Genomic DNA, 20,743 nt, shown 5'->3' with positions numbered 1-20,743 from the left:
GTTCCTTTGATAAAGAACATTATTTGGTATCAAACTGGTATGGGTAAAGTTCTGCTTTAATGACAGATAGGGGGAGTAGAGACAAATGAATGATTGATTTACATTCCTGAATAGCTCAGTGACTTTTATAAATAATAGGTGTTTTCACACACAAAAAGGTTAATTATTTCCTAGAGAATGCAAAAGAGATTTACTAAACAGTTTAGGTAGAGTTCTTCATTGAATGCCGCCTCCTCATCTTCTCTTGTAATGACATTTAATCTGACTGATTTAACTAAGCTATTAAAGTAAACCTTACTCTAACAAAATGCCACTGTAGTTGCTAATGGTTGTGGGAAATATTGAAGTATTGTTTCTTAAAGTCAAATCTGTTACTGGTAACCTCTGTTTAAGAGAACGTTATTTCTAATACAGATTTTGGTGATAAATAAGGACATACAACAGAACAGGCAACACCATTAGCTTGTATATGAGCATATAACCTAATTGAAGTGGATGATGAAATAAAGACCATTGTCCATGGTAGGTGACACACACACACGTTAACAGCACACTCACGTAGCTGGTGTAGGTGGCGCTTGTTCAGTGGTCTTTTCTGTACTGGCTTCCACAGTCTCCGCAGTCATATTTTTAGGTGTGCTTCCATTCAAGACTTAAAAAGAAACAATATGAGTATATTAATTAGTATTTACTTCACTCTCCTAATATAGCAAGTGACCAAACATGCTTCTTCTGTGTAACCTGTTTTACCAGAAATATAAAAAGCAAAAATACCAAACATATTACCATATTAAAATAAATCTGTGGAAAACCTGAGATCCCATAAACTAGGAGCTGCAGCTGGTAGCTGACAGCCTAAACTCTTAGCTTGTCCACAATGATGTGCCCTTGCAATGCCATAAATTATATTTCTAAAGTTCCCACACTGCAATGCTATTTAGACCTTTTGACCCTGGGCTCTACATTGTGGGAGGTGGTGAATTGCTTATCTTTCACAACGAAGAAGTGGAAAAGTACAAGAAAATTATAACATATAATATATAGCAAACTTTGAGCGACAGCTCAGTTTGTGATCTGCATTTCCCCAATCCCAGGGACAGTTAAGTTGGGTTTTTGAAGTCAGTCTAAAAATCTGTAATGGATATTACAAGTCTTTATAATTTGCAATGCATGGCATACGTTACAGGAGTTCCATCCACAAGGTTCACAGAACTGTACAAGTACAGTAGGACATTAGATGTGCTGAATGCATTTAGAAGCAGATAGGGCTAACCACTACTTCAGCAACTGTGTACATAATCCATAAATATAGTTTCACCATTGTCTACCCAGGCTTTAAGTAAATAAAGGCTTTAATTAATAAAAGACATTGCTCATTTTCAAACATTTTATCAAGTGCTCCTATTTATTTGGACCCGTATTATCTTTTCGTACTGACCCGTCGTCTTTACAGGATTGCCAGCAAACCTGTCTGGTGCAGGGTACAGGCAATCTGATTATGAAACCAGCATGAAGCCAGAATTATCATATCAGATTCATCTGCTCATGAAGGCTGCTTAGAAGAAGTAAGGTGCTCCACGCCAGTGAATTATTACTTTATCTTATCACACTGGGGTTGCTCTTCAGTACAGCAAGATCTGGTTTCTGCATGATATCAGGACCAGCTCAGTAAAAAGTATAAAAGGGAAGATTCTGCAACACTAATACCCACAGAGTTCAGGGTCACAGAACCCTCCCGAAAACACAGCCCAAGGCAGCATGACTGGCTTCTGAGCAGGACTAGAGGACACAGAACTCATAGTTATTAATATAAGTCAAAGAGTTGAGGCAATGCAATGCCAAATTGGCACCCTAATTACATACATGCTTGTAGGACTAAACCGATAAAGTAAAGTAGTGTTAGCTAAAAATGTATGTGTTCATTTATAACCAATATATTTGCTACCCACCGCCTTCATCGGTCAAGTTGCTGACAAACACCATTTGACTTGTGGCAGCTATACATACAATGCACATGGTACACAGTGCTGGCAGACATGACGTATTTGGCAATGCAGCAAAAAAGCTTCTTTGCAAATCACTCAGCTAAAAAGCCCCACTACCTTTTCTATTACATTACCAGATGGGTAAGCGCCGTCAGAGATCCATTGGTCACCATGTACTCATCATTCTGTTAAGATACTTTCTACGGAGAGGTTTCCCAATACCTTTGTTATATACTACGAAAAGTCTTAAAAAACATTACTCAAAGAGCTCACTGTAGAAGAGGATCAATATGCTTTCATATATTCCTTACTTTGAACCAGTGTTTCAATTTAAGTACAAATATAAAGCAGCTACCTTTCCCTTCAGAGATCGCTTCCTCAGTATTGGCACCCAGCATGTTAGCAGCAAGATTATTCACCATGCTAAGAATGGCATCTGAAGAGAATGCAAGGAACACAAGCAAATGTTACTGGTCTGCAGTCATATCAATACTGTCACCAAGGGAAAGTGTACACTATAAGTCAGTACAGTAGACCAAGTTATGCACTTTGTGCTTGACTGTTATGTCTCAGTTAACCAAGGTTCACAGTATAGACCAGCCTTTCTCAACCAGGGATCCTCCTGGAGTTGCTAGAAGTTCCTTGAGCAATTTCTGACTTTTAGATAACCAATGACTGATACGGTGATCTTTTTTAGCCATCTGTAAGAGGGCATTCTTCCCAATGACCACCAATGTAAGGGGTTCCTTCTCCCACTTTTCATGAGTCTAAGAAAGGCTTCACTGGCCTCCAATGTCAGGGGGCATTTTATTTGCATCCAAAGCAAGGTGGTACTAAACAGTTACTGTAAGATTACTTTATGGACCACAAAAATATGGGGGCACATTTACATTATGTATTATAGTAAGCAGGGATTTCTCCACTGACCCTCAATTTAAGGGAACACTACAATTTTCACTGTCTACAATTATTTTCTGGCTGTTATTCATTTCATTCGAGTAGTATTCCTAAAAATATGTATAGAACAGCCCTGGGTGACAAAAATGCAGCATTCATTATTTTTTTTACTTATTATGGTAAGTGCAACTGTTTTACTACTGTTAGCTGTAGATATGTAACAATTCAGTAATTATTAAATGTAACTTTTTTTTTTTCCAAGGGTTTTCTTGTATGAAGGTAGAGAAAGGCTGGTATGGACACCCATACAGAATTCTGGATTCAAAATAGTGTTACCACTTCACTGTGGAAACTATATTTATATATATTAAGGAGAGGTATAATTGGAACAACTGAAAGAAATTTTTTACCAAAAATCACAAGCTTTTTTATGTACAGAACAGATTAGACTGATATTACGTCATGACACTAACAATGGTCAATACTCCAGCTGGTCAGATGACATTCAGCAGTTAAGCTTGTAGCAACAATAAATTAGCCCAAAACAGAACAAACATAGCAGCAATGGTCAAAAGCATCAAAGCACTTTCTACAGTAATGAATGTAGCCCTCTCAAACCAGCCTTCAAAGAAATGCCATGAGGCTCCTATGGTAGTCTTGTAGCTCAAAACACAGAAGGCTACAAAAGGTACTATTAATAGATGATATCTGCTGCAAAATGGCCAGGGAACTGCAGCTGTCAGAATGACTGTTGACCCCAAGGAGAACTCCTGTTTTGTCACATACACGCAGCAATAGAGAAACTATGAAAATGATACATACTATACGTTATGCTATATGTGTATGAGCAGGAGGAGTTGTGACAGCTGCATCTCTCAGGCAGTTCCTGCTAAATACTATTTAAATGTGTTTGTGGTCATCCATTTTGAAGACGAAACTACAAAATGTTTTAACCTACTTAAATGTTTTCTTTTCATATGCTATAGCACCAATTGTTTTATTTTCTAGTAACAATAAAATGGTGCTTAAAAATTTAAAATGGCCTTCATTTGCTTTTCAGGGGGAAAAAAATAAAGAATAAAAAAGCTAAATCTACACACTAAATGAACATTCAGGGTCTGTCCCCAAAAACCAGTTATACAGGTTTCAATTCTTGTCACAGATAATTTTAACACAAGGCAGAAGAGACCCCTTTCCTATTATGCTCATGGAGCTGTATTCACACTTTAGGGTTAACTTTAAATACTTTTTTCTACCCTATATTGTTAGATTCAAAGTCAACTTGTGTCCAGAATGTGCACACTTAAAGTACTTACATATTCTAAGCAAGCAGGAAAAAGCACACCAAAATGAGCTCTCATTAGCCTTTTTAGATACAGGCATTGTGGAGAAATTAACTATCAAAAAGCCATCAGGTAAATAAAACCTCCGGCATCCAGGCAGAGCCAATATCGCTTTTGAGCAGGTTTACCTTTCATGTGTTATACTATTCAGACCTCACATTGATGTTTGACCACTTATTTATGTTTGGCGTGGCATGGATTCATAGTATATGAAGGATGGCTGACCTCGAAGTGGCAGCAGGATCCTGGAGCACGAGATTTTGTTGGTTTTATTTAGCCTGCACTACCTGTCTATTTGGTAAGGTAGATAGACTGACAGATGTTACACGATTGATTGTATGATCGTTAGCGGATGTGTGCCGTGGCACATATTAACAGAGGAGTGTGGAACACACAAGCAAGTTTTTACCTATTTTGGGTAAGGGTAGGAACTCTAGTCACCGGATGTACATGTGATCACTGGGACACTTATTTTGATGTACACGCACTAATATCATCTGCGTTAAAGGATAATGCACTATGTTTAGCTTATTTGTTTTGAGGTAATAAGAGGTGGAGAGGATGTATTGGTATGAGGAACACTGAGAATTGATGGAACACTAAGACTGGGGGACTATAAGACTTTATTAGGGTGTATGGCCTTATTCTGAAAGATTATATATATATATATATATATATATATATATATATATACACACATATATTATATACATACACACTATATATATATATATATATATATATATATATATATATATATATATATATACACATATACATATACACACACATACATACATACACATTGGGGTATTTTGAACACATCATTCATGATGATGGATATTGTCTATATTGGATCTGTAACTTCCAGGGTGGAAGGATTTACCGTAGCAGTCCAAGGGATATTGTTGCAAAGAGTTAACTTTGAAAAGCATATTCAGCTTTTTTACCATTGCTAATCAAATAGATGCATCACTTACTTGTAGCAGAACCAAGCAGGTTTTTTGAAGATTTGTCATCTCTTGTGGTGTAATCCATTGGATAATCTAAGAAGAGCAAAAAAGGATTGGTACTTTTTTTCTAAACATACAAATACATAGCATGTTACAAGTGGAAATATACTTTTCCGTGCAATTCAAGTTTGAGTGATTAAAAAAAAAAAAAAAAAATACTGTCTGTATGGAAGAAATTCTAATTATAACTCAATATGTTTTTGCAGAAAAACTATAGCCTCCCTCCCTTTAAAAATGTAAAGTGCATCTAAACCCTTTATTATTATTGCTATTTATTTTAAATTTGGATAGAATGACAAGTTAGAACCAGTCAGGTTTGTATTATTGTTTGCCATCATTCATGAAATTTGCCCTCTTTTTGTCCTGGTGACCACTGTCACAGTTCTGTAGTGATGGAAACTCCATAATAATATACAGTCATGGCCGAAATTGTTGGCACCCTTGATATTTTTCCTGAAAATCAAGTATTTCACACAAAAAAGGTATTGCATTAACACATGTTTTGCTATACACATGTTTATTCCCTTTGTATGTATTGGAACAAATATAAAACAGAGGCAGAAAAGCAAATATGACATAATGTCACACAAAACCCCAAAAATGGGCTGGACAAAAGTATTGGCACCCTTAACTTAATATTTGGTTGCACACCCTTTGGAAAACATAACTGAAATCAGTCGCTTCCTATAACCATCAATAAGCTTCTGACACCTCTCACCCGGAATTTTGGACCACTCTTCCTTTGCAAACAGCTCCAGGTCTCTCTTATTGGAAGGACACCTTTTCCCAACAGCAATTTTAAGATCTCTCCACAGGTGTTCAATGGGATTTAGATCTGGGCTCATTGCTGGCCACTTCAGAACTCTCCAGCGCTTCTTTGCCATCCATTTCTGAGTGCTTTTTGACGTATGTTTGGGGTCATTGTCCTGCTGGAAGACCCAGGATCTTGGACGCAAACCCAGCTTTCTGACACTGGGCCCTACAGTGCGACCCAAAATCCTTTGGTAATCCTCAGATTTCATGATGCCTTGCACACAGTCAAGGCACCCAGTGCCAGAGGCAGCAAAACAACCCCAAAACATCATTGAACCTCCACCATATTTTACCGTAGGTACTGTGTTTTGTTCTTTGTAGGCCTCATTCCGTTTTCGGTAAACAGTAGAATGATGTGCTTTACCGAAAAGCTCTATCTTGGTCTCATCTGTCCACAAGACGTTTTCCCAGAAGGCTTTTGGCTTACTCAAGTACATTTTGGCAAACTGTAGTCTTGCTTTTTTATGTCTCTGTGTCAGCAGTGGGGTCCTCCTGGGTCTCCTGCCATAGCGTTTCATTTCATTTAAATGTCGACGGATAGTTCGCGCTGACACTGATGCTCCCTGAGCCTGCAGGACAGCTTGAATGTCTTTGGAACATGTTTGGGGCTGCTTATCCACCATCCGGACTATTCTGCGTTGCAATCTTTCATCAATTTTCCTCATCCGTCCACGACCAGGGAGATTAGCTACAGTGCCATGGGTTGCAAACTTCTTGATAATGTTGCGCACTGTGGACAAAGGCAAATCTAGTTCTCTGGAGATGGACTTGTAACCTTGAGATTGTTGATATTTTGCCACAATTTTGGTTCTCAGGTCCTCAGACAGTTCTCGTCTCCTCTTTCTGTTGTCCATGCTTAGTGTGGCACAGACAGACACACAATGCAAAGGTTAAGTGAACGTCTCTCCTTTTTATCTGCTTTCAGGTGTGATTTCTATATTGCCCACACCTGTTACTTGCCCCAGGTGAGTTTACAGGAGCATCACATGCTTGTAACATTCTTATTTATCCGCAGTTGTGAAAGGGTGCCAATACTTTTGTCCAGCCCATTTTTGGAGGTTTGTGTGACATTATGTCGAATTTGCTTTCTTTCCTCCCTTTTTTTGTTTTGTCCCAATACACACAAAGGGAATAAACATGTGTATAGCAAAACATGTGTTAATGCAATACGTTTCGTGAGAAATACATGATTTCCTGGAGAAATATCAAGGGTGCCAACAATTTCGGCCATGACTGTAAGTTGCCTCCAGAACAGGGAAAGAGGGGAAATCTTCCAACCAAGACATTTGTTCCAATTATAGACTCACCGGCCACTTTATTAGGTACACCTGTTCAATTGCTTGGTAACACAAATTGCTAATCAGCCAATCACATGGCAGCAACTCAATGCATTTAGGTATCTAGATGTGATGTTGATAAAACGTTTTGCTTCTCCTCTCAGAATATGTCCATTCTCCTGAAGACGCTAGCAAAAAATTCAGGCATGCCGGGAGCGGGAGTTTTTCCTTAGCCCTGGTTTACACCAACACGTTTATTGCTTTTTGCAAAAACTCACTACAGTTCAACGTGGTTTTCTATGGGACACATTCACATCATGCATTTTTGGAAAGGGTCATGGACCTTTTTTAAATACAAAACACTGCATTTTTTGTTCAATAGACTTCAAAGGAGACGCTGCTAAAAATGCATGTAGTGCAATTTTGACACGTTTTTAATCTGCCCAGCAACAAGTTGAGCCAAAAACAAAAAACAAAAACCACAAAGCATATCAAAAAGGCAGGCGCAAAAATGCAAATGCACTGCAAAACTACCAAAACACAAACTGCATTGGTGAGAACAAGGCTTTCTAATTTGTCCTACATATAAAACACTAAACAATGTTGCAGGTACAAGACATGAAAAGTTATTTACAAATAATAGGGTTTTTATTTTACTTTTTTTTTTTACAACGCAAATGCAATGCAGAGGTAAATAAAACAAAAAAAAAAAAAATGGCCAAGGGAATACAGGCTGAATGGGGCTAACTATGGACTAATAATCAGTGTTTAAAAAAAGGAATATCTATTTAAAAGAAAAAAAAATATATATATATATTCCACAAACATTTCAGATTACAGTTCATAAGGATGCAAGGGTGGCCCTCCTGCATTGCCCAATTTTGGGTCTGACTAGGTCTCAGCAGAAACTGGCATCCTACCTATTCATTTCGGCCAAACATGCTATAGCTCAAGTTTGGAGAACCCCTTCGGTCATCTTACAGGGGGTGAAGACCCGGATGAATGCTATTCTGATCAATGAACAGATGTCTAGCATTCTTCAAGATTCTCATCCAAGATTCCTTAAGGTTTGGGAACCTTGGATACATTATTCCCTGCCGTCCCTGCCTCCTACTAGCTATGGCCTCTTATAGTCATTGCCTGTGCTAGCCCTGGATCCGTGACTCTTCTAGTCTTCCTTTCTTCCATGTTTTTTCCCTAAATCTTTCTTCCTTCTTTATTTCTTTCTATGTTTTTATTTTTTATCAGTTTGGGGTCCCCCCCCCCCATGTTCTGAGCTGATACTTCTCGGTAGGGGTTTTTCCTCTGTTTTTTTTTTTTTGGTAATATGATGGTTTGCTGCTGCTATTTGGATCGGCTTTTTGCCATCCCTCCTTGGTGTCATTGGACATTCCATTACTGGGATAATACACCCTGCTGATTTGTATCTGCTTATGTATGCTATTGTTCTGCTCTGCCCCTGCGTGGGCGTATCATGAGCTTCTTGTAATATAAAAACAAAAACTTATTTAATCAAAATATTGAAATAGAAAAAAAAAATATTTTCCAACATATGGGATTACAACCTTCCACAGCTTCTGTTAGGATGACATTGTAAACGTCTGCAATAACAAGGCTGTAATAGTGTAACTTTTTTAGTTTTACAGTTACAATAAACGAGAACTGCAGCTTGCTGATACGACAAATTAAAGGAGCTGCTCTACCCGTATGCCAGGACTTAATTTGTCAGGTTGACATGTTTTGTTGCAAAGGAGAGTGAGCATATGTATATAAACATCCTGAGGACTTAAAGTGTATTTCCATTTTTGCAGTCAGTCAAATGTGATAAACCCCCACTTTATGTAGGTAATGTTTTCCACTCGCACAGCATACCCACAAATATTTTTTTAAACAATATTTCTTACCTTTCAAGGTGATTCTATGGAGCAGGCTTATATATAGGAATCTACAGTCCACTTTTGTTTATAAACAGCCTGCAATGTGCAATTAGAGGACAGATTGAGAAACAGTTTTTTACGTGTTCTAATATACAATGTACCACCCAAGTGAAAGGGTAAGCAGAAACTTTTTAATAAATGCAAGTTATGCTATGTGAATAGGAACATGTAACAAATATAATGTCGGTGTTCTTCCAATTTGGCTGGAAAAGTGGAAATACACTTTGGAGTCAAGACCTTTAGGATGCCTATATAAAACAAAGCCGATTCATAAGTTACAGTCACACATCAACACGGCTGCTGAAGTCCATTGTCAATGAAGCTAGGTAGTCCCTTCCATGTTGTTGTACACCGAATAAAACATACTGAAGTTGTATAATTGCCCTGTATTACTGTGCAAAATTGAACAAAGTGAATGGCTGAAACAAGTACAAATGCTTGTTTAGCCGTAATAGTACGGGTTAATTTTTTTTTTTTTAGACGTTTCACTATGATGAAAGAGAATGTTAAAACACATCTTTCTTGTGTGTTGATCTATTTTGTACTTCTATGCCAAATTGAAAGTAAGTGGTGTAGAAAAGCTGAGAAAATGCTGAAATAAGTAGTCCCTCTGAAGCACCACTGTTCCTTATGGGTGCACCATGGATGCTATTGATGGAGGAAGGAAAATAAAGCTCCCACAAGTGGTGTTTGGACAGTCATAAAGCGCCTCCCCCTCGCAAGTCAAGGGAACATCCAGCAGGTGCAACAAAACAGAACTTGGTCTGCCATGATGTGTAGCCAAGAACTTCCTGGCTGCCTACCAGATCCTGTAACCAGAGCGAGTACCTGCTCTGCAGAAACCTGGCGTCAATAGTTGCATATAAAGGGAAGGTTGCAGCCTGGGGAGACCACAGCCACACAAACCCCCTAGACCAGTGGTGGTGAACCTATGGCATGCATGCCGCAGTGGGCACGCAAGCCAAATCACCCCAGCAGCCAGGCATCGGGGTTATGCGCATGCTCGGAAAGGAGTAGCGGCACCAGGCGATGTCACGAGCCGTGACTCGTTAGCAGCTACTCGTCCAAGCTTTCGCATGGCCGATCAGTGCACGGCCAAGAAGATTTTATATATTTATATTTTCATACACACACACACACACACACACACACAGTTGTGTTCAAAATAATAGCAGTGTGTTGAAAAAATGAATAAAGCTCAAAATCCTTCTAATAAGCTTTTATTTCCATACACACAAATGTATTGGGAACACTACACATTCTATTCTAAATCAAAACGAAGAAAAATATATCATATTTGTGTTGTTACTCTAAAAAAAATTGAAGAAAAGTGAATATTTTTTAAAAAATAGTGTTTGTATTCTTCTTTACAAACTCAAACATTCACTATATAAACTGAAAAAAGTTTGAAGATTTTGCTTTCCTTTGAATCACTTAATATTTAGTTGTATAAGCACTGTTTCTGAGAACTGCTGTACATCTGTGTTGCATGGAGTCAACCAACTTCTGGCACCTGTGAACAGGTATTCCAGCCCAGGATGATTGGACTACATTCCACAGTTCTTCTCTATTTCATGGTTTTGCCTCAGAAACGACATTTTTGATGTCAACCCACAAGTTTTCTATTGGATTAAGATCCGGGGATTGGGCTGGCCACTCCATAACGTCAATCTTGTTAGTCTGGAACCAAGATGTTGCACATTTACTGGTGTGTTTGGGGTCGTTGTTTTGTTGGAACACCCATTTCAAGGGCATTTCCTCTTCGGCATAAGGCAGCATGACCTCTTCAAGTATTCTGATGTATTCAAACTGATCCATGATCCCTGGTATGCGATAAATAGGCCCAACACCGTAGTATGAGAAACATCCCCATATCATGATGCTTGTGCAACCATGCTTCACTGTCTTCACAGTGTACTGTGGCTTGAATTCAGTGTTTGGGGGTCGTCTGACAAACTGTCTCCGGCCACTAGACCCAAAAAGAACAATCATACTTTCATCAGTTCACAAAATGTTGCTCCATTTCTCTTTAAGCCAGTCAATGTGCTCTTTGGCAAATTGTAACCTCTTCAGCACGTCTTTTTTTCAACGGTGGGACTTTGCGGGGGCTTCTTGCAGATAGCTTGGCTTCACATAGGCGTCTTCTAATTGTAACAGTACTCACAAGTAACTTTAGATCTTCTTTGATTTTCCTGGAGCTGATTGTTGGCTGAGTCCGGCCATTTTGGCTATTCTATCCATTAGAATGGTAGTTTTTCGCTTTCTTCCACGTCTTTTAGGTTTTGGTTGCCATTTTAAAGCATTTGCGATCATTTTAGCTGAGCAGCCTATCATTTTCTACACTTCTTTATATGTTTTCCCCTCTCCAATCAACTTTTTAATCAAGGTACGCTGTTCTTCTGAACAATGTCTGGAACGACCCATTTTCCTCAGAATTTCAGAGAGAAATGCACTGTAACCAGCATGTACAACGTTTGCTGCCTTCCTTCCTTAAATAAAGGCAATAATTGCCACCTGTTTTTCAAAGAATGAATGACCTCACTAATAGAACTCCACACTGCTATTATTTTGAACATGCCCCTTTCAATTAGTGATTCAATTACACAGAATCAGCAGCATGCATGTCATGACTGTTGGGTCTGTTGGATTTCTATTACTCTACTACACCTGCTAGTAAATTATCTGCCATGTAGAAATATCATTTCTACCAAAAACAGTGATTGATCAGGTTAGTGATGTCTGACTGCTAATATTTTGAACACAACACTAATATATATATTTTGGACTGGCTGTGAGTTTTAATACATTTGTTTTTATTAACACAAGATTTTAGCTTGTACTGGTGGTCAGTGGAACTTTGCCCCTTAGTGCTGGTAGTCAGTGGAACAAAGCTCTATTATTGTGTTTTTCTTTAAAGACAAAAGATGTTAATGGATGGGTTGATTTTTCTAAACTAAAACCTCAGTATTCAGGTTTAATTCCAGTGTTGGCACGCTGCGATAAATAAGTGGGTTTGGGTTGCAGTTTGGGCACTCAGTCTCTAAAAGGTTCGATATCCCAGCTCCTGGGAATCACAAAAAGGGCTTAAATGAGTGAGCTGCACAAGCATATCTGCAGGTGGAGCAGGAAACACAAGAACTGAGGGGCTGGAGTTGCTGAGGAGCTTTAAACTCTCTATACTTGTGTTTCTTGTAGGTGGGCAGAATCCATCTCATGTGACCTTAATGGAGGATGATTGGGGAAAATAAAAATTCTTGTTCTTATTAAAAGTCACCCATTAGTAAATAGTAAAATCCACCAGTTTCTGATACAATGGCCGATGATCACTTACCCAAACCCTATTCCAAGAAAGTGGTTTTAACTTGGAGTAGTAGCTGGTATTCCATAACTTTGCTGGCCAGGTAGTCAACAAGCACTGGGCATAAATTACTGGAGAAGGAAAGTAGTATGCAAGTGGAGAAAGAGCTTGGCCTCCTCGCAATGATCTACCTCAATGCCCTTGTGCCAAACAGTTAATACAGAAGAACCCAGGGAACAGATGCCAAAGATAGGATATGACTATGAACACCACTCATTCCCTTTACTATATTTTAATGCACATAACTACCATTAGTTAAAATTTGTATGTTTTTAGGTTGTGTTTTACTGATTAACATAAGATTTACTACCTTCATCTTCATCATAGATTTCTGGACGCTCTGAATGGTACTGTGGGTCCACAATTTCTTCATACTCCTCCACCATGCTGGTACCGAAAACCCTAAGAATGTTTTAATAAAAAGGAAACCTGTTGTGTGCATTTTATTTTAAATGAAATAAAGCAGATGTAATTTAAAAGTATTATCTTAAAATAAAACATGCTAAAAGACTTCCTTAACATTTAGGTGGCCTATCACTTGGCGTCTGGTATGTGATCTCTGCCTAAGAGAATGATTAGGGATGAGCTCCCAGCTTCTCCAGCTACTATATAGGACAGCTTCCTTCTTCCAGTCAATGGTTCATATGGAATCTGGAGGTGCCAGCTCCACAGCATCCTGGGCAACCTGTGATGTCACCTGGCCCCGGGATAGTTTTCTTGCTTATTAGCTACAATGTGGCGAGACCTAATTTTTTTAATACTTGGCAACCATGGACTTCAAAGGGGTTCTGATGCACCATACGACATTAGTATTGTTCACCATCCCTGCTCAAACCTAACCCAGGTAGGTTGCAATTAATCGCTAGTAATCATTAGCCAATATAAAACTGATATTCCCGTTTAACATAGATCACATGCCAAGAGATTTGGTCACCTAATAAACTCTATAGGGTCATGAGCAGATTATGTTCAGTTCAAAACTTGATGTTAAAGCAGAACTACACTGCATCTGAGCACCACAAACTGAAAAAAAGAAAAAAAAACACTATAAAAACACAGGAGGGTTTGCTTAGCTTAGAAAACCCCTCCTTTCTACCTGAAAACTCCTGATATGTATGACATCATTTGTCTAGGCATGGAAACCCTTAAGTAACTGAAGAAATGTAAAAAAAAAAAAAAAAAAAGTTTAAAAACACAAGTAAATAGGATATACTTTCCTATCTATTTACTAATGTTAGAGGATTGAAACAATTCAGTGTTGATTGGGAATGTGAAGTTTTGATTTAAGGCTTTAGGGCAGACAGAAAGACAAGTGATGTAATTATACTTTAGGTTTAATTTTAAGCACTCATTTGTAAATGGAACTGGAAATGTTAGATAATTAGTGCATCCATATAGTGAACTTCTCAATGAAGATCTCCATTGCACTGCATGGTTTCACTCTTACCTTATGAGACTTAATGGACAAAAGTGTTCAGATCCGAAATGTGATATCAGTTCCACCTTAAAAAAAAAAAAAAAAAAAAAAAAATGGGAATAAGAACCAGCTTGAACTGCAATTTACTGGCAGCACATAAGCATTAGGCATAATTATTCACATCTACAAGCAAGTATGAATTTGCTCTAGTGATAAGATCTGAAAGCAACTTTTGCCATGCATTAATCAGCTATATATACACAACATTCAGTGAAGGTTGCTAACCTTTATGTATTTGATGAACATCTGAAGCAACAAGGAACAAGGAAAGAGAAAGAAAACAAGTGTCAGTACAGAAACAAGATACATGCCACAAGCCATATAAAAAGAATCAGCATCTAAAAAGGTTATTGAACATCAAGCAAAGAGGATATATAAAGTTGTAGTATTTTGCTTTGTTATTCTAATTTTTCTAGAATCAGTAGTAAGCAGAGTGGATAAAAATCAATGATTTTTTTAAAAAAATTAAAAAAAATTAAATTTTTTTTTAAAAAAAATCAGATTTTTTTTATTTTAATCAGATTTTTTTTATTTTAAATCGGATTTTTTTGTATAAAATGCTTTTTGAGGAAAATATATTACCATCCAAAGGTTATTCCATCATGAAATAAAGATTAGTTTTTTAATTATGTAGAATAAGGCTGTATATGTTTAATTTTTTTGGTAAATAAATTCCATTAATCCATTCACAATGTCATGCTCTTCCAGAGGTTTTTGTAAGATTATTGGGCAGTTTCTCTGCCTACAAGATATTCTCACAGATGCTTGGTTTACTTTTGCAGTTCTCAAAACTGAATTTGACTCAGCGGAGATCACATGCCTCTTCTTCACAGCAAAAATGTTAGAACATGAACAGAGTTAAGAAAAAGACCTTAATCCTAACTTCTGCAAACCTATGAATACAGAATCAACCCCTTCAGTGCTAAGTTTCAAGAAGTTCAGTGAATAGAATAGAAACAATATTTTTCTGATTGTTTGGAGTGGAATAGATCTGCACAAGAAGAAAATGAAACCAAGTGTGAGGAGGAAGGGGCTGACAGTCTAAGTTTCTTAAAATATATATATTTTGTTTAGCCAAATTAGTTACCAAACATGGATGTTTGTTTAAGCAAATAACATATGCTGGAATGTTATTGTTTCAGTTGAATAAATCTATTTAAATTATTATTAAGGTAATGATTATTTTTCTCCTTCCTAAGTACAACAGACAAGTTGTCCAAATATGAATGATGAACCTATTAAACTGGGGATAAAAAAACTAATATGAAAAGTTATTCTAAAAATCTTCATCTACTTGCATATTAAAGTTATACCAGCAAGAATTAGTCTATGTAGAAAACTATGATTTAAATCAAGCCTTACTGACTAGGGATTTAAATTGTGATTTAAATCGTGATTTAAATCAGTTTGATTTAAATCAAATCCACCCTGGTAGTAAGGTTACAATAAGTATAGATACTTGCAAAATAGTCCATTTATCACATTTCACTTTTCAAACATCACAAAAAAAAAAAGTGTGTGTGTACATATAAAAGCAAACAGCAGTAATAAGATTCATATCCCGCTGACACTACTTTTGAGCAAATAACCAGGACAACTATCTAAAATTTTCTGTAATTTCAAGTTGAATACTGATTACTAAAGCACACCTTTGCATTGTCAAACTGATGCACATCAAATACATTTTTAACTACATACATTGCACAAAAAGCTGCAAGAGTTAAGCTGGCAATATACTGTGCAAATTTTGTTCATTGGGCGGCCCTGGCGGCCCCACTCAGTTTGTCAAAATTTATTGTTCAAATCGACTTTGTCCAAAAATTTTCCAGCGGGCTCCTTTTAACAAAACAACAACTGCATTCAATCAGATGCAACCACTGTTTGGGTATTTTTGACAGCAGGCAGGACAGGCTGTGAAAATACAATAGCTGTAGCGGGAGATTCATTTGCCCATGCTGTATAGCAGTCATTGGCTGAGCGAAAAGAAACTATTACTGTATGGCCAGTTTTAAAGCATTGCTTCTAACATTTGTAGTGCATTGATCTTACCCATCTGTATTTACTGTACATAGTGCACCATATTTAACAGGACCTAAATCCGTTAAGACAGACAAGAAGTTGAGGGGAAGTGTCTGCAACAGGCTTACGGAAGTTATAGCAAGCATTACCCTACTGAGAACACAGATGCATCTGAGACTACCATACCCTTGGGGGAAATAATCCCTCTATTAAACATGCCACCCTTCTTAGTGAAGGGACATTAGGAGGCTGTAATTACTTTCTCCAAGCTACCACATGGACCCGATTCTGTCCTTTAGATTTAGAAGGGAAAAGAACGTCAAAGACTATACCACTATTGACCTTCGTAGCGGTTTCCGTTTTCCCCATCCAACACATCTATGTCTAAAATGTATGTAAACCCCAACAGTAAACTTCTCTTACTTGGTCCCTTTTGGTCTGAAAAATATACAACTGAGCATTTTTTTTTTTACATCTGTTTGAGAACAGCCTTAAAGTGGCTTTAAAGTTGAGATTTTTTTTTTACCTTAATGCATGCCCTGCATGAAGGTAAAAAACGTCCCATTGTATCGAACCCCCACCTCTCTGAACGCTGACCTGAGTTCTTCTTGATCAGCACTGTGCCTGTCTGCAGAGGTGTTCTAAACTTGGAACACAGAGGCAGCAGCGGGAGACATTAGCTTGTCAAGGCCAAGTCGCATTGTGTGTGTCTATGGATGCACACAGCCCATCCTGGGAGCATACCTGCACAAATGCCCCATTAGCAGTCAGCTTGCTATGGGGGCACTCGCAGAAGAGGAGCAGTGGAGAGCATGGGCAGGGGACCAGAGAAGTGGATGTAAGAGACCACTTCTTTCCACTTCCACAGGTAAGTACAGCGTATTTATTTTAGGGAAAAAACCTTTTAGAACTACTTTAAATTACTGATTTTGTCAGAAATTATGTCAGCTAATATGAGCTCTCTTGACTGCAATGTATTATTTTCATTGAATAAAAAAAAACACACACAACACCACATACGCCCTCATACTGTGATGCACTGTCCCATGTCAGCCTCTAAGACAGACTGTTTGCTCAGAGCGGAGAGCAGTGATTGTCAGACAGCAGGTGACCCACAAGAGAAGTATGGCCCAAAAAAGCTTTGGCCATAATTTAAGTTATCAATTTTTCTTGAGAAGTCGCTTTTGCACACGCTTTTTTTTTTTACAACACATTGTAAGTATTTTACTAAAAGTTAAAAAGAGAGGGAGTCTAAAAATAATTTGTATATTATGAGATGCCGTAAGAGTTTTATCAGAAACACTTACAGGCTTATTCTTACATTGTGTAAATCAATGACAATGCAAAGCTGTGTGATGTTTTGGTATTTTCCTTCCTATACCCGATAAAGATATACACTCTTGAAAAAATAAATAAATAAATTGCAAAATTCTACAACTTTACCAGGAGGGCAACAGATCAGTTTTATAAATTAGAAAGCAATTAACCAGTTCTGAAGAAAATACGCCTACATAACGTTTTAGATTTTTACCAGCACAAAGAAAGGAAAAAGAAAATTGTAGGGAATTAGCCTTAACACATTCAAGCTAATATGTTCACATCTAATAGAAGCCAGGCACATAAGTGAAGTTCAAAGTGCATATTAAAATACCAAAATAGCTGCTGGAACATATAAAGGAGACATCACAGAAATATGTATCACATATTTCACTGACAAGATTTTATGTGCACTTTTTTCCCCTTAGCAAAAAGCAGTCACGCTGCAGATTGTAAACAAAGGAATGTAAACGACCAAAGATGTATGTGTTGTATGCATATAAAACAGTGGGTCTTATACAAGATTTGTCAGCTATACAACTTTACTATACTGACAAAGTACCATGCTGGAATGAACACACAGTTGTAGGTTTAAAATAGGTTTTTTAAATACCACTAAAAAAAGGCCATGGCAGCTATGATCTAAACACATGGCTTACTGCTGACAAGAATATTCAAAGTGTTTTTAAATGACTAATTATATGGTAATGGGGCTGCAGAAATGAAGGCCAATTCCCTAGAACAAGGCAGAAAGGTACAAGTAGCAGTTGCAGCCTCTCCCTGAAGAGCAAAGACAGCCAGAAAGAAGCAGATAGTTATTCCCTGGAGAATTCATACATAACAATGCCAATTATAAAGCACTTTATACAGTTTACATTATGGAGATTGCTTTTGTTTACTTCTTCCCTTTATAAGGCATTTGTGATTGAGCTACTAAATGTAATTTTGTAGAAATATTCTTTAAACACCTAAAGTGAACTGGTCACATTGAATAAACATGGTCATGTGTGGGAAAACGAGGGCTTCAATGACCATCATTACACAGATGAATAACAAACATTCTAACCAGCAGTATAACAGCTTGGAGGCAACATGAAATATTACATTCTACTATTCTCTTTTCCACTGTTTTATACCGCAGTCTGTGATATCTTAAAGTGCATTTTCGGTCCAAATTAGTTTTAGATTTGATGGACTAAGACCGAAAGGAAGGGGAAAACACAACTCACATTGTCACTAGAGAAATAGAAGGGGACATCTTTGAAAAGGGGAGCATTGTTCCATTCAGTTCCATGTCCAAATGAAGATTTTTCTCCCTTAGCAGAGATCTCATGAAGTCTCGAGTCAAAGATTAAAAAGGAAACCTCTCCAAGAGACAAAAAAAAAAAAAAAAAAATCTAAGGAGAGGTTTTAAAGCTGATCTCAGGGCTCCCCCTATCTGGCTAAACAACCAGACTACACTATGGCTAAACAGAAGTGGAGATTGCCTACCAATGGCGGGGCATAGGTAATGTTCCCTAATGTTGTAGAACAACACACTTGGAAGGAACTCAAGCCAAAAACAGGAACACAACAGCTATCATATAGGGTCCCTAACATAACCTATTTTGCAGAGAAGAAAAGTCCCAGGACTGCCATCCAACCTACCCCAAATGATTCAACCCCACCAAACCTCAATACTCTTCCTAAATGCTTCACAATGAAATAAAAGGAAGTGTGGACCCCCTTATAATGGCTATACTATGGCAGGTGGTGGGAATCTTTGCAGATATCTCATTACCGAAGCCACCATAAAAATAAGTGGCTGCTGGGTAATAAAATGACTGGTCTCTGTAACAATCCCCCAGCTCACACCTCAAACATGGTAGTTCTGGAAAGTGATACAAACTTTACCAACAGTAAAATTTATTCTAACAATAAAAGCAATAGGTAAATGTGAAATGGAATATATTTAAACATGATCAGTTCACTCTAAGTTCAGCGTTTACATTTTTTTCCTATGACCAATACACAATATGTACCCACCAAAAAAACAATTGCAAGATTACCTTTTGTAACCAACATAAAGCCTGGATTTATATCACAGTGCTTATGAAATTAAATGAATTAGGACAAGCCAGTATTACCTTAACATATTTAGCATACATCTGCTCATCCAGTGGAAAACTCTGTACTGTCCTTTCATCTCGCGCATGGAAAGTGCCCAGTTTTACCCACTTATTGGTGGGATACCTGCGAAGTAGAAAGTTTAACATTTTTCAAACCCAAAGACTATGTCTGCATCCCTCCAAAAACAATTTAGATGGTGCCCAGCATGCACAATCTAGCTGACAAATTTTATTCACAATGCTATTTAGACTATGGAGAAGACAGCAAGCTATACCTTGGAGCGGATTTACAAAAACGGAGAATGCAAAATCTGGTGCAGCTGAGCATGGTAGCCAATGAGCTACCTTCAGCTTGTTCAACTAATTATGACAAAAAACTGGAAGCTGATTGGTTTCTATGCAGAGCTGCACCAGATTTTGCACTGTCAAGATTTAGTAAGTCAACCCCCTTATCTCAGGACCAATAACTCAAGATACCTCCAACATGGCTGCTTACGTTTCCTTGTGAACATGCTCAGTGAACAAGAGGTCTAAAAAAGTGGTGGGAAGACTGGCCAGGTCAGGCAAATGTTCATTTATTTCTTAGACACTTGTAAAGTGCCAGACATCAGTTACAACAAAGGTAAAGTCTTTAGAGACCATTGTTTAGAAGTTACCAGTAAAGTTGTAAACTTTCTCTGTCCCTGGGATAATCTGTTTCTCCATCCTACAACTACAAAAGGGGCAACAGAGTCTATAGGGTTGATTAAAGGCAAATAAACTGTTCACTTTACAAGGGTATTTTCCAATAGCTTAGTGAATGTGGTGAAATTCCCAATCACTTGCAAGGAAAAAAAAATAAAAGAATTGACATGTTTAAAATGATTTTTATTTTCAGAGGCAAATCTATTCTGACAGCAGTAATTTGACCATACATTTCAAGATATGCCAATATACACAACTTAGTACCTGTCACTAATGGAAACCAGAAAATCTCTTGGTGTGGAAGAGAAGAGCTCATAGTTCGCAATGTCTAGCTGCTTCACTTGGATTGGTTCACAAAGTTCAATCACAAACCTGAAAATAATTAAAACTATTGAATTTAAAATGTTACTTCTATGTATGACAATGCAAATGTATAAAAAAGGTACGCTACCAGTCTGTCAAAAACTATAAATACTAGATTAAAAGACTCTAGTTGAATAATGGAATTTTTGGTA

The 20,743-nt window shown here is 37.6% G+C and overlaps 1 protein-coding gene across 2 annotated transcripts in view; it reads right to left on the bottom strand.

Annotated features, from left to right (window-relative positions):
* SUCO (SUN domain containing ossification factor) overlaps positions 1-20,743 on the bottom strand; it is a 139,904-nt gene that overhangs the window by 36,342 nt on the left and 82,819 nt on the right. Inside the window, exons 10-17 of one of the 2 annotated variants that reach the window (XM_089668878.1) lie at positions 20,493-20,600; positions 19,563-19,668; positions 14,326-14,346; positions 14,071-14,126; positions 12,934-13,025; positions 5,206-5,271; positions 2,341-2,421; positions 559-652 (exon numbers count right to left, since the gene is read on the bottom strand). In XM_089668878.1, the coding sequence (XP_089525004.1) occupies positions 559-652; positions 2,341-2,421; positions 5,206-5,271; positions 12,934-13,025; positions 14,071-14,126; positions 14,326-14,346; positions 19,563-19,668; positions 20,493-20,600 (624 nt within the window). The remainder of the gene's footprint in view (positions 1-558; positions 653-2,340; positions 2,422-5,205; positions 5,272-12,933; positions 13,026-14,070; positions 14,127-14,325; positions 14,347-19,562; positions 19,669-20,492; positions 20,601-20,743) is intronic. The other variant, XM_089668879.1, reaches the window with a different exon arrangement.

The sequence above is a fragment of the Staurois parvus genome, unplaced genomic scaffold (assembly GCF_062004578.1).
Source record: "Staurois parvus isolate SC_StPar_1 unplaced genomic scaffold, SC_StPar_1.0 ptg000066l, whole genome shotgun sequence".
NCBI classification, from domain to species: domain Eukaryota; kingdom Metazoa; phylum Chordata; class Amphibia; order Anura; family Ranidae; genus Staurois; species Staurois parvus.
This window is presented reverse-complemented; position numbering and strand designations above follow the sequence as displayed.